This window comes from Hippocampus comes, unplaced genomic scaffold, assembly GCF_001891065.2.
Source record: "Hippocampus comes isolate QL1 unplaced genomic scaffold, H_comes_QL1_v1.1 scaffold109, whole genome shotgun sequence".
Taxonomy (NCBI): domain Eukaryota; kingdom Metazoa; phylum Chordata; class Actinopteri; order Syngnathiformes; family Syngnathidae; genus Hippocampus; species Hippocampus comes.
In genome coordinates this window covers 45581-60218 of record NW_017805274.1, presented here as the reverse complement: position 1 = coordinate 60218, position 14638 = coordinate 45581, and the positions used below count along the sequence as shown (strand labels likewise).

The window sequence follows — 14638 nt, the reverse complement described above, 5'->3', positions numbered from 1 at the left end:
TGTACAGGTCGAAGAACTAAAGAGCCCGTGACTAATGTGGGTTGTGCCCCCGCCCCCCCCCGCTCCACACCCCACACTCACCATACACCCTTTTTTTCTTTTTCTTTTTTCTTTTTTTTAACCCCCTTTTTTACACTGCCGGCCCCCACTGTCCAGATGGCCAGTGAGGAGAATCAAAGCTAGGAAGGCGAGGACAGATTTGGGATTCCTTTGCAGGGCGCCGGGGTGAAGGTGGAGGTTATTGGCGCTTGATGGGTGCCGCCGGATAAGTCGCTCCCAGGCCACCTTGCTCACTAAGCCTCATATTTATACAATGCAATGACTGGAAAAGCCTGGAAATCGTTGACTGCCATGAAAACGTGCGCACAGTGGCGAGTAGGGCTGAACGATTTTGAAAAATAATCAATACAGTACATCATTAACGAGAATTATAATGAGCAGTTTTGGTTACACTGCGTCACGTTCATTGTTCTTTCTGATTGGCCACCTGACAGTCCACTCAGTTCATCAATTCGGCACTAATATTCGTCTTTCTTTGCAGAGGATCAAGAATATGCTAAGTACTCTGATATCTGTCTACATGTGTTGCTGCGCATTTTGTATTCAAGCCATTGCTTAAGAGTTATAACACCGCAAAATAGATGCTCTCGAGCTTCGGCAATAAACTAGCGGAATGAGAAGCTCAGCTCTGTGGTTATTTTAAATGCACATGGTGTAATTGTCTTTGTTTAACGTTTAGTTTGACAGTAAACTTCAAATGGAAGTGGCGATAAACGGCTTCAAGACACTGTTTTTCTTTTTTGGGGGAAGAATTGTTTGCTTATAGTGAAGTGATTTCTTGAGTTGTTTAAATTTCACACTTGATGGGTGGGGAGGAGCTCCAGAGACACCCCCCCCCCTTCCCCTTATTTGTACACAATCATTAAAAAGTCAATTTGCCATCATCTGTCCCCTTTAATGTGTACTGACCGACCACAGCGTTGGATCTCAATCATCAAATACAACAGCACTGGATCATAGAACAAAATATGAGGGCGATTGTGTTTGAAAAGGCAATTTTATTTATTTATTTTTTTATGTATTTCTTTCTTTTTATTCCCCTCTTGTATTTCATTACACTGTGGCGGGCAGGTTTTTGATTAATAAAAGATAAGTGCCGTGGCGCAGGAAACAAACAGAACGTGCGCGGCGGCAAATTTTGCGTCCAATCTCCGAGCCAAGTCCAGACAGAGGAGCCTCTCTGTTCCCCCCCGCTCGCTATGAATCTGCCCTATCTCATTCCCCGCCGCTAATTCCAATTTAATTGCCAGTAGCCCGAAGCCTCCTCAATAGGAGTAACGAATGGTTTGATTCTGTAGACTTCATCAGACCGCATTTTAAATGCGACACAGTAACCTGGCGCGAATGCCAATGAAGCCTGGCGAGGAGCTTCTCTGTTTACTAATTATCCTTTTTCTTACTCCCAGCTCACACTGCACAAGTTGTCTGATTAAATCGGATTTGTGGGGATCGGAAGGTGGGGGGGGTGAGTCCGGTTTGGGAGGGCGGGGCGTTATGGCGGCGATGGCGGGCGCCGGCCAGTTTGACCGGATGGATTGGACGGCGAGCGCGGTCCGTCTTTGTAAACGATCCCCGATTCGGCGCGGTTGAGACGAGGGCGGCTGCGTCGCGGTGAATCATGCTAAAAGGCCTCCGCCGCCATTGCTCACGCTGACGTTAATTCCCAGCGTGCATCCTCTATGATCTTTACAGTCTGCATGGCGGCGGGCGGGCAGGAAACACACAAACACGGCGACGCTGCTGAATTTATATCCACTGCAATACAGCAAGGGAGGAGTCGCTTGAAGGCGGGAACGCATTTAACAGTAGCGGAAATGAACACAGGTGTGAGCTGCTGTGTGGATTTCGTCATTGACATGCATGTATCTGACTCTGAACCAGTGGGAAATATAGATGAGAAAAGTGCCGAAATAATTGGGCCCGACGCAAACGGAGCGCCACGACTGAACTGAACTGGCCAACCGGGAACAAATTAAAGTCGGCAATCATACCCGCCCATCAGGCGATTGACGCACACATACGCAACTTGCTGCAATGACAAAACAGTGACCCCTACTGTATTGCTTTCCGTCGACCCCCCCAAAACAAAAAAAAAAACGTGGCGCGATTGTTATGGAAGAAGAGACTCTCCACGCTTCACTTTTTAACCACAGGTACAGATACAAAAATCTAAATATGGCAAAGTATTGTTGTAAAACACCAAATATGTATTATGTACATATATGCTGGATTAGCATCTGGCTGGAGCTCGCTTCGTATACTGATACGTAATTTTGCTTGTGAAAGCGCATATGAGACAACAGAGCACCTGATTGGCTGTGACATCATTTCATGTTTTTGTTTACCATCCAAAAAATTGCGGCCAACAGTATTGTACTAACACCCCGAAAAACGTTGCACATAACCTGCAAATATTTTTGTTTTGTGTTGCACTGTGAACAAAAAAAAAAACTATCCGATTTTTTCCAATTTTAAGAGCTCGATCAGCCGATTAATCGATCGTCTATCTCAAAATTTTGCTCATCTCTCGAGACTTTTTTTTTTTTTTTTTTTAATCTGCCGCCAATTTTGCAACAGGCTTTGCTCCCCACCCCCATGAATGGCAAAGGTTTATTGTCTTCCGATCTGCTACCACATTTAACGGGCACTTGGCTTCCATCGTGTGGTCGCCGGGTGCCCGCTACTGTAATTTCCACAACAACAGGCAAGCGCGACGCTCCACTCAGCTGGCGTGACCGCCCAAATAAAAAAAGACTGGCTGTCAACCCAATGGCCGGTGGAGCCGCCATATGGCCGTGATGACATTATCTTCGGGTAATTAATATGGCATCTCGCCTGGCATCTGGTGGCATTAATCTCGCCGGCCGTCGTTCGTCTTCCGGCATCAGTGCTCATTCCTAACTCCCCCCCCACCCCCCCTCAACCTCCTACGTTGAGTTATCGCCGCCCGAGACGAGAACTGCCAGGCAAAAGACTCCCCAAAAACAACAGTCGACTTTTCTTAGATTTCCTGCACCCGAATGGCTGCTTCCTCCAAGGACTCGCATGAGCGATTGTGTTGAGATGTTCTATATAAAACATGCAGGGGGGCTGTGTGTTTATTGTTGTTTACAATGCTACTTAGAGGGGATTACAGCTTTTTCTTTAAGTAGCTGTTAAACACAGATCACATTTACTTCAGCAATAAAATGTCCAATTAGATTGGTTTCACTAATTTATGCTGCACGCTGTCCACATTCCAGCTTATTTAAAAGTAATCACTGCCCGTGATTAGCATACAATTAATTGCTGCGTTTGGAAATGCATTTTTTTTTTTTTTTTTTTGGTCAGCATTTATCTGTTAAATGTTTATTTGCGATTATCTAGAAACCGCGCGGCGTTGCACTGAGAGCCATTGCTAATATTTGTTTTCACTCAAGGGACTCGTGGGTCATGGACACCCCACTTACAATATTCATAATTGCCTAAATAGTTTATAAACTATTCTCCCACATCACTGTATAATACTTCTTCCAGAATTATACTTAAATGCCTTATGGATGAAAATGCACTTAGGAGGCTTGTAACGCTAAACTTTTTGCTTTCTTCTGCGCTTTCTGAAATGCCACAAGATGCCCTGTGTAATTAGGAAAGTAGTACATCGATCGCCGACTCTTCGTAAAGGATCGAAATAGTGAAAATCCAAAAGACAAGGCCACCGCATGCCTAAGGGAAGCTCCTCCTCTCACTTCTACATAGTTCCTTTGCACCTAGATGGCAGAAAATGGCGCCACAAAATGACGCGTATAACATCTACTTTTGTCCTGCCGTCTGCCGTGTTCTAAAAAAAAATGTAATGAAAAATAAATCAATCAATGTTATGACAAATCAATTAGGAGTAAATTATACCAACAACTATGATCACAAAGCACTTGAACACCATTTCAAATTCATCTTAATGTACATTCACATTCAGCAAAAAGCAATTCCTACTTAGACAGGGTTTAGGCGCCATCTTGTGGCATCTTGTGGCATCTTTGTGCATTATTAAAAGAGCACAAAAACTGCAAAGTAGAGTTGAGAAGTTTTCATCAGACAGTGATGTCACATGTTGAATATTTTCTCACCGCTAGCCAGCAGCTGTTAGCGCCGCACTGCCCCGTGGCCCAACCGCCCGCTGTCAGCTCCCATTGGGGAGTATTCCTCTCCATTACCGCCCTCCGTCCGTCCCCCACTTAAATAACAGCAGCCCTGCCATTCCACTCGCCATCATTAAGGATGCGCCGGCACCGCCTTACCCAGGCGGGAGCCCGGGCTTCTTTATAAATAGATGCAGGAGACAGAGCGAAAGGCTGGTTAGGCGAGCTAAATTATTCCAAAGCAGCCAAACAGGGCTGAGGCTAAAAAACACACACACCATCTGACACACACACCCACACACACCCCCACACACACACACACACACACACACACACACACACACACAGCGCCGCCATCTCCAGTGCTCCCTCTCAGGTGTCACTTCAGGCTGACTCAATTTTACACTGTAATGGACCTTCTGGGTCAACTACTTTTCTCCCGCCTTTTCTTCTTTTATCTCTCCACTGCTCTCTTCATCCATCATAGGCACACACGCACGCACACACGCACGGTCACCGACAGTTTGGTTTGTAGCACTTAATTTTCTCTAATCAAGGTGTGCTCTGCAGTAGTGCGAGCTCGACTTTGCGCAAATGCAGCGTATTTGTTCCGCACCTAAAACGTGTCACGATGTGTTCGCAGACACTCCGGGAAAAAGAGTGTCCGTAGCGGAACATCCTTCCGCTCGGTTTGAGTGACTTTTTTTTTTTTTCTTCAAACCGCACAACCTCACAATTGTGCAAGAGCAACTTTATGCTATAGTAAACTCGCATATGATAATTCGATAATTAACGTTCAAGCTTCTTTGATTACTCCCCATAAAAGGAAAATCAATGTCATAAAAGTCTTGTTTATGGGGGGTGTTTTTCTGCACAAGTGATCAGAGCGTTTCATTTGACATGCTCTTGTTGTTTGTGCTGTGTGTTGCTTGTGGAATGTGTTGACGTGTCTGCCATATTGGTGGCGTGTGTTAAAATATTACAGCAGAATTTGCGGAGTAGACAATATTGCTCATAGACATCAACCCGTGTCAGCATTAAGCTAGCTCACTTCCATTTGACAAAATGATGTGGTTTGGTTCATTCGCCGCTGTGTCAAACTGCCGCACTATAGCGCCACCTACTGCCAAGGAGGACTTTTTGAATGTCTTTTTTTTTTTTTCGCCCTATGTACCGATACATGGTATCGATACTCAACCCATTGCTCGTAATCTTCATTAGGAATTCATCTGAAATCTACACATCCTAAAACGTTTTTTAATGGGGTTTTTTTTTCGACCCCTCTTACTGGATAGCTGTGGGTTTTGAGGTCACTTTGAAACAAGGTTGGGTTATTTTTAACCAGCAGGTTGATTTGAAGATGACTGCCGAAAAAGTCTCCCGGTTTTTAAGGGTAACGTTAGATTCCTTTGAAATGAAAGTGTAAATTTAGTCACAAGCTTGGACCACATTTTTTGGGCGGGGCATCAATTGCTCTTCATCCCCCCCCCTCCCCCGCTATTTGCGGCATTGCTTGGTTCCAATTTACTGTACACGTAATAAAAAGCCACACGTTTCTGCTTTCTCCCATCGTCCTCCCTTAGTCTCCATTCGCGAGACGATAATTGATCCAACAAGGAGGCCGACGTTGGCCCCGCGCCTGCTGCCGCCGCCGCCGTCACGCTGGTTACGAACATGAGGCGGTGTGGTGCTCTTCATAGATTTTTAAATTAGTGTCAGCTTGGCCCCAAAGATGCGTTATTGACTGATTAAATAGGAACCGGCTTCCAAACACTCCCAAGCCTTTCCCTAGAGTTTCACCCGGCCGAGTAATTGAAAAAGTGTAAAGGCGAGTGTGTTCAACTGTTGGTGTGTGTTTGTGATGTGCTGTGTTTGGCTGCTTGCAGCTGTGTGCTCTTCATCTCAGCTGGAGAGAGAGACAGAGAGAGAAACAGTCAAGACAGGATTGAAGTATTGCATAGGAGATCTTTATCCCGGTGCAAACAGCCACACTGAATGTGTTGTGTGAAAGGCTTTTTCCTCGCCTAAATCGAGTACAGTACACAGTCAGGGTGCTAAAATGCGCTCGCGTGTTCTATTCAAGCATCGTAACACACAAGCAGGAAGGAGACTCTTAAATCAGATTTTCCCTTTGGAGCGAAGGGAAATGCCATAAAACCGTTCCAGCTCCCCCAAAACAGTTGGGGTTTTTTGGTTTTTTTTTTTTTTTTGTGAGGGGTGATTTTTATGAAGGAAAAAAATGTGATGTAATTTAATGTTTCAAGTCAGCTCATTGTGCTGCTCCTTCTTGTGTGTCTTGATATAATGTGGTCGTACCGACACAAACCAAAGCGTCACCACCACTCCGTCAGTTGCAATAAGTGGTCATACATATTTCACAGAGGATAAAGAACGTATGCATTTGAGTAATTATATGTTGGGCGGCAGACCGCAAATTTGAGTTATGAATGAAAAAAAAAAGAATAACCACAATTGAAGTTTTTTTATGTTTATGTTTGTTTTTTGTGTGTGCGCAGGCTCTGACATGGCCATCTTCTGCCTGCTGTGCGGCAAGCGGTTCCAAACCCAGACAGCGTTACAGCAGCACATGGAGGTCCACGCCGGCGTGCGCAGTTACATCTGCAGCGAATGCAACCGGACCTTCCCGAGCCACACGGCGCTCAAACGTCACCTGCGCTCGCACACAGGTCAGTGGAGGCACCGCCCAGCCTTCTCCGTCTCACTCAAAATAAACTCACGCGCAACCGGCTTGCATCATCCTGCTTGCTTGGATGTCATTTTGTTTCCCTTTGCACGGTGAAACGTTTGACAATTAACAGCGCGTCAGGGATTTATGCTGACAAAACGCCACGGTTAGCGCTGTTAGTCACGCGGATCACAAGTTTTATTTCGGGCGTTTAGTTAATTAACGCCTAAGTAACGCCGTTGCAAGATGGTCTTGAAGGTGCGCAACGTGTGGAGTTATTCTACACCTAAAAATAAGATCAATCCTTGCAAAAATAGAAATGTAGGTTTGTTCTACTTTTTATATTTTATTTCTTTTCTTTACTGATGATGTATCGATCATACATGTGTGCGTATATTTGCCAGTTTTTCATCACACTCCCTTACATTGGGTTTTTTTCCTCTCATGCAATTGTAAACACGGACGCCCAGTTCAGAATAACCTTTTGCCAATGTGCATCCTCTGTCAAGAAGTGAGACTGGGCTAAAAATAACTTACAGTAAGTAAAAAGTCGTGTTTTATTTGCGGGTGGGGGGGGGGTGTGAAGCATGCGCGAGCGCCGCTCCTCCATTCATCTTCATTCAGGTCAGCGGTCGAATCCATTCTGTGGCGCTGGTGACTTATTTTATTTCATTTGTGTAGCGGTGCAGTGCGGTGAGGCCACAGCAGGATGCGAATGCATTGTTGACACATGTGGCCAAATGGACGGATATGAACGCATGGAAATGAATTCCATTCCGGTGCTGAAGGATGGTTGCTTTTTTTTTTTTTCTTCCCTCCTCCTCTCGCTCTCTCTTCTTCCCCCGCCTCAGCAGCTTGTCTGCGACCTTAAATAACAGTCTCACTGTCACGGCCGATTTAGCTCACCAGCGCTCCGGATAAATATTTGAAAGGAAAAGGTGGCGAGATGAGAGCAGTCAGCCTCCATTTATGAGTCGGTCCAATAGAATGCGTGGAGGGAGAGGGTGATGATTGCGGGGTAAGAGGGCAGTTGTTGGCTGTACAGTACCTGGCCGCCCAGCCGGCGCGAATGTCGCTGGAAATGGTTGGTCGGGTGTTAAATCACAAATGAGAGCGTCGTTTAAATATATGACTTGTGTTCGGGGAGGAGGAATTGAGGGATTACCAAGTGGGAAATGGGTCCTCGTTTACCCCGACGGGAAAGGAAAAAGAACTTGGCGTTCCCTTGGAATTTGCGCTTTGAAGTTTATCATATTGTGCACAGTTTTGGAGAAAGGAAGAAGCGGGGGCGGGGGGTGGAGGGTCTGAAAGGAACATTTAGATAACACATGTTCGTCCTCATATGATATCAAGATGTGTACTCGAAAATCAGGAAATGATAGCATGATATGAATGTACTGTGATCTCTTGCTCAAAATGGTCATGAGACAATCTCATCTTGTATTGTCAAATCAGGATTGGATCTTGATAAAGAGGCTGTCACCTCTATAGCGCTTTTCTACCTCGCATTCTCAAAGCGCTTTACGCTGTCATTTCATTCATTGATGGCACACCATCAGGAGCAATTGGGGGTTCGGTATATTGCTCAAGGACACTTGACATGGTCGGGGGGGGTTGAACCACCAACCTTATTGGGAAACGACCATTTTACCACTGAGCCCTGACGAAATTTTCTAATCCGCTTCTCCTCACGTGGGTCGCGGGCGTGCTGGAGCCTATTCCAGCGGTCTTCGGGCAGTAGGCGGTGGACACCCTGAACCGGTTGCCGCCGCAATAGTAACCGTAATCCATGCCTTCGTTAATTACTGAAATGCACATTATTTTGGAGTCACTCATCCTCTCTCAAGCATCTCCAGTTGGTCCAAAATACTGCCGCTCGCCTTCTTCCTGGAGAGCATAAGATGGAACAGATAAGTGCAGGTTTGGCCTCCCTTCATTGCCCCCCCTCATACATACATACATACATACATACATACATACATACATATATATATATTCCTATTAGAAGCAGGATCAAGCTCTAAATTCTCAGTATTACTGTGTGATTTGAATGGATGTCACAGGTAAGCATCGATAGCTTCCCAGATGAGAATTTTCATTGCGTGAATTAACATTCTCTTGTGCGGAGTGACAAACCATAAAAGCAGGCAAAAAAAAGGCTTTTTTTTAGTGGGGGCGGCGGGGGGGGGTTGTTTTTTGTTTGTGGGACATTCATTACGTGCGCTTCATTTACCTGTCTGGCGCCTTATCTCCGCAACACAGCCGAGAGCCGTGACACCGGATCTGCGTCGGGGACATGGAATTTAATGGTGTTTATTTCAGCATCTTAATCTGGCCATCTTTATTCTCCTCCAACCACTTGCTGCGTCGACAACACACACACACACACACACACACAGACACACACACACACACACACACACACACGCACACACACACACGCTGAGCTTTATTTGCTCTTGTTTCAGGTTTACTGCATGTATGCACAGTGCATTAAAGGTTCAAGTGCACGCGCTCAATTATACAGTGTTGGCAGCTGTGCCTTCTCTTAAAACAAACACACACACATTACACAGCACACCTTCATTAATATTCCATTGTTGTTCACTGTCTGTGCCCAAGTGTGTGTGTGTGTGTGTGTGTGTGTGTGTGTGTGTGTGTGTGTGTGTGTGTGTGTGTGTGTGTGTGTGTGAGAGAAAGACAGTTTGCTGTCCGCTTCATGATTTTTGTGTTCGCAGCTGTATTTGAGCGAACAAATAAATCAGCTGCGGCCGTGTGCCCCGGATTTAAAACCTATAGAATTAACACACAAACCGGAACCCCCACCCCCTCACAATGGTGCCTCGGGCATCGCCACCCTCAGCACTCCTTTGGGGTGTCACATGAGATGGTCTGTGTGTGTGTGTGTGTGTGTGTGTGTGTGTGTGTGTGTGTGTGTGTGTGTGTGCGTGTGCGTGTGCGTGTGCGTGTGCGTGTGGCGGCAGAGGGACGCAGGTGGCCATGCCCAGGGGCGCCCAAGGGTCCAGTGCCCATGTGATGCCGTTCCACCTCACTGTGCCCAGGCCCTCATCTGTGGCCTCCCTGCTGCTGCTCCTTCCAAAGAGGAAGCAAAAGATTCAGTCTAAAAATTTCCAGCCAGCAGATTCAACTCAGGTTCCAGCAATTTTCAATCAAAGCAGTAGTTTCTACAAATTTTTCCACCCATTAAAATTGTTGTAGGCCATTGTGACGTTCTCCACAGTCCTGCATTTAAATATCGGAAGACTCTCCGTTGCTTCCCATATTGCAACAATCAATGCAAACGCTAAAATTAGCATGTTAGCGTTTTGCATTGTTGAATGACGCTTTGTTTCTCCTCCCATTACTTGGCAGCAAGGCTGGGTGAAGATCCATCATTCCAACTGAAAACCCGAATACAAGGACACGCCGCATTGAGTTTTATTGGCGGCACAAATTAGCATTAGCATGACCGTCCGTGTCTGAGCAAAAAGTATATCACAAAAGATTGTCTCATTTCACACTTGAACTCTAGACACGCAATTCATGTAAAATTTTAAAAATAATTTTCCATAATATGTCCCCTTAAAGACACTTTTTTTTTTTTTTGTGTTGTGTAAAAGTATGATTTGTTTTCCGAGCGCGGACTGAATGGATGCTATTCCGTCCGCGTTTTTATCTGTCTGTGAACACGATACCCGCTTGTAAGTAATCACGGCTTTCAAATGCAAGAGCGCACTAAATCACGCTTTTTTGTTTTTTTTTTTTCCCTAAGAATCCAAAAGCGAGTTTGCCGAGTGCGTCCTGATAAAGTTTACAGACATCAGAAAAGAAAACAAATAGCGATAAAGCGAGAGAGAAAGTAGAGCTCGGATCATTGGCTCCCCCACCGCGTTGCCTGGAAATGAGATTTTCAACACGATAGTGAATGATGAAGTGATACCTCATGAATGCAGCCTTGAAAACGCCTCCCAAAAAAAAGGGGGGGGGGCAGAAAAAGCAAATCCAGGCGGACCAACCTTTGTCAGTCTTGCTATATGTTAGCACTGATCAAATGATATGAAAATGGCCAATTGACTCGCATCCCGTCTGATGAAATCGATTCGGACATCCCATGAACGTGAACATTTTCAAAATGACAAAAATGAACAGAAGTGTTTTTCCACCGGACAGCGACGATGTTCTACATTCCAAATCGACAGCTTTTGAGCGAAGCATCAGCTCTCAGGAGCATTCTCTCTCGTGATTATAATCATAACCTCTTGCCCTTGCGTTTTTGCGCTCGGTGGGAATTTCTATCCGGTATCTTCATGAAAGAATAGCGGAATTGGGTGTAAACAAAGCGTTGAGCGTCACTGTCTGGCGTATTAGCATCCCGCTCACTTGCTGCCATCAGACGGCCTAATTAAAGGCGGCTGAATGCCAGGCGCATTGTTATTCTGCCGGCGTGGCGCGCGACCACCGGGCTCGTTGATGGATGGCCATCTCCTCCGTGGCCGCCTCGGCCCTTCGGCGTACAGCAGGAGGCGCTGATAACTTCATGCGGACAAATAAGGAGTGTCACATTTATTGATCCTCAACATACACCGAGCCCCCCCCCCCCCACACACACACACACACACACACACACACACTCCATCTCTCACACGCCCGTCACATTACAGGCAAGCTCGTTCCTTTGAACGCGTTGTCTCCCGTGACAAGTGCGGCGGGGCCCGAATGTGATCGGCATTTAAAGTGCGTCTTTCATGCGCCCGTCGACGCGCAACAGCATGCCGTCTGCGTACAATCAGGACTTAAATAAAGAAACACGCGGGGGCTGCGTCGAGATTGTCTCTTAGCGGCGGGCATAACGAGAAATGCAATTTATTCGGCGGCACGTCACCGCTCGGACAGGCAGATAATGAAAGGGGGGGAGGTCAGCGATGGTGGCTTGAACCCGTGGCGCCGGAGCGAAACGCATTCATAAATAGCTGCATGACTTGACTGGAGAATGGGATCTGAAAAGTCTACACACCCCTGTTCAAATGTCATGTTTTTGTGCTCTCGAAGTAAATTTGACCAAGATAATGAATTGCATATCTTTTTCCAACATTGTGACGCTTTAACCAGTAAAACTCGCCAGTATAAAAATAAACCACGGAGATGATGTGGTTGCAGAAGTGTGCACACCCTCTTAGAAATGTGGCTGTGTTCAGAATTAACCGGTCACATTCAAATTCATGTTAAACTGGAGTTCGCACACCCCAGCCACCGTTTAAAATGCCTCTGATTAATCCCAATTAAAGTTCAGATGTTCTAGTAGTCTTTTCCTGACTTTTTGTCTCTCTATCAGAAGCCTGGAGGATTTGAAACACTGACTGCTATTTTAAACTGTTTATTATTCCTCGATCAAGGCTCCAATTTCCAGATGAAGAAAAACAGCCCCAAAATATGAGTGCTGCCACCACGATTCTTCACGGTCGGGATGTTGTTCATTTTGGTGATGAGCACTGTTGCATTTTCACCAAACGGAACTTTTGGAATTAAGGTGACCCACCTCGGTTTCCTCAGACCATCACCAATTCTCCCACATCCATTTTGGAGATTTCTAGTGTGTTTTTCCAAACTATAGCTGAGCATCTTCCATACAATTAGTCTCTCAACCAATCATACCACGATGGAACTCACTATGTGTATTTCAGTAAATTTTCCCGCTTGATTAATGAGAACACAAACAATGCATCGTTGAGTGGAGATGGCAGAAAAAAAAAAAGAAAAATTATATCGTGGCCGTTTTCCAATTAAGTGTGTTTATTTGTCAATTGAAACTGCTGTAATGTGATTGTTGTTGGAATAATATGATTATGGCAACATGCGAAATGGAATGCCTGGGGAACAAGCAACCGTGTCTTTTGCGTGATTTTAAAATGGTTCACAATGTTGCTTGGCAGTACCAAATGTTCTTCCCTGCCATGGGCGTAGCCTCGTTGTTGAGTCGCAATTGTCATAATATTGAACAAGAGAGGTGCCTGACCGAGGAAGTAACTTGCCCCCCTTGCCACATTGCAGCCGGGGACCACCCATACGAGTGCGAGTTCTGCGGGAGCTGCTTCCGCGACGAGAGCACGCTGAAGGGCCACAAGCGCATCCACACGGGGGAGAAGCCCTACGAATGTAACGGCTGCGGCAAGAAGTTCAGCCTCAAGCACCAGCTGGAGACCCACTACCGCGTGCACACAGGTAAACACTTGCGAGTGGTGTCATCACTTGTGTTATTTACGTTTTTGATGATGCGTAAAGGAAACAAAATGGCACTCACTGGAACTTGCAATTGTTATGCTAACAAATAGCAAGATTCTATGTCCAATTGATGATGATTTTACTTCTTGACCTGTATTCGGGTGAATGAAAATCGAGTCCTTCCATAGCAGTCGGTGTGCTAACACGTAATAAGATATCAACCTGAGGAGAGTACAAGCTAACGCCCGTTGATAGGTTTATAAAATCTTTTCCTGTATTTGGGTACTATTTTCAAATGACGTTTGATGAAATGCTAACATGCTAGCAGATGTGATGCTAACATTTAGCAAGATAGCATCCCCAGTAGCGAAAACATTCAATTCACTGGAATTTTACTTCCTGACCTGTGTTCCAATACTATTTCAAATGAAAATTGGTACTAGCATCCCCAGTAGCGAAAACATTCAATTCACTGGGATTTTACTTCCTGACCTGTGTTCCAGTACTATTTCAAATGAAAATTGATTAAATACTTATGTGGTACCAGTTGGTGCGCTAACACGCAGCATGATAAGTTGACGCCGGTTGATAGTTTTCCACAATCTTTAACTGTATTCAGGTACTATTTCTAATGGCAATCGATAAAATGCTAGCAGTTAGCATGCGACATAGCATGCCAAGGGCTGTTTCTAATACTTCTCTCACTTTTTTTAGACACATTTTCCGCACAAAACTACTCTACGTTTGATAAATGGTCCATTTGTAGTACTGTTGCTAACCAAAATAGCAGCACCTCGCAAAGCACATGAACAATCTCCCCAAGCATATAATATTCTGGAAAAAAATGTATGAGGTATACCCTGACGCGGCCTCGCCACAACCTTGTTTTTGTATGTAATACTTGTTTTCGTTTTGAATTGTTTTCATCCAGCTCTTGCATTTGGATGTCATTAGGCGGCGCATGTGTCCCTAATGTTGAGTGGAAATGAGCTTTTCCGGTAATGCATGCGTCGTCACACATTGTGGCACTACACACACTCGCACACGGACACGCTTTCTCTCTCTCTGTCTCTCACACACACACACACACACACACACACACACACACACAAAGCAGATGCATATCTTTGTTGCCGCGCTACAGTAAATGAATGTCTCCAAAGACTGCCTATTGATCGCGGTATATTTAGAGCCCCATAAAGATGTTGACACAGTGATAAGCTAGCGTCCGCCAAGAAAGGGAGCTCGGCTAAGACGGATTGGGAATCCCACCGGGACACTTGTGCTTCCTCGTTGTCGTTTCCTCGCGGTTTGCACACACACTTTTTCAAATGCCGTGACGCAGCCAGTGACTTTATCGAAGCTGATCTTGCAGACCGGCCCCCCAAGGCTTTCGCTCGCCGACCCCGGATTGAGAACCCCTGATCTATTTCACACACACGGCACACGCGGGCATCTCCCTTTCAAGAAGGCCGCCGTTAAGCCACACTATCAAGGCAGCCTGTCCAATAATTGGCTCCCATCTCTACACACACACCCGACTCCTTTTTTGTGA

General features: G+C 45.6%; 1 protein-coding gene across 1 annotated transcript in view; it reads left to right on the top strand.

Annotated features, from left to right (window-relative positions):
* Positions 1-14638, top strand: part of zbtb16a (zinc finger and BTB domain containing 16a) — a 104033-nt gene that overhangs the window by 86904 nt on the left and 2491 nt on the right. The window contains exons 5-6 of the mRNA XM_019869627.1: positions 6695-6865; positions 12913-13083. Coding sequence (XP_019725186.1) covers positions 6695-6865; positions 12913-13083 — 342 coding nt within the window. The remainder of the gene's footprint in view (positions 1-6694; positions 6866-12912; positions 13084-14638) is intronic.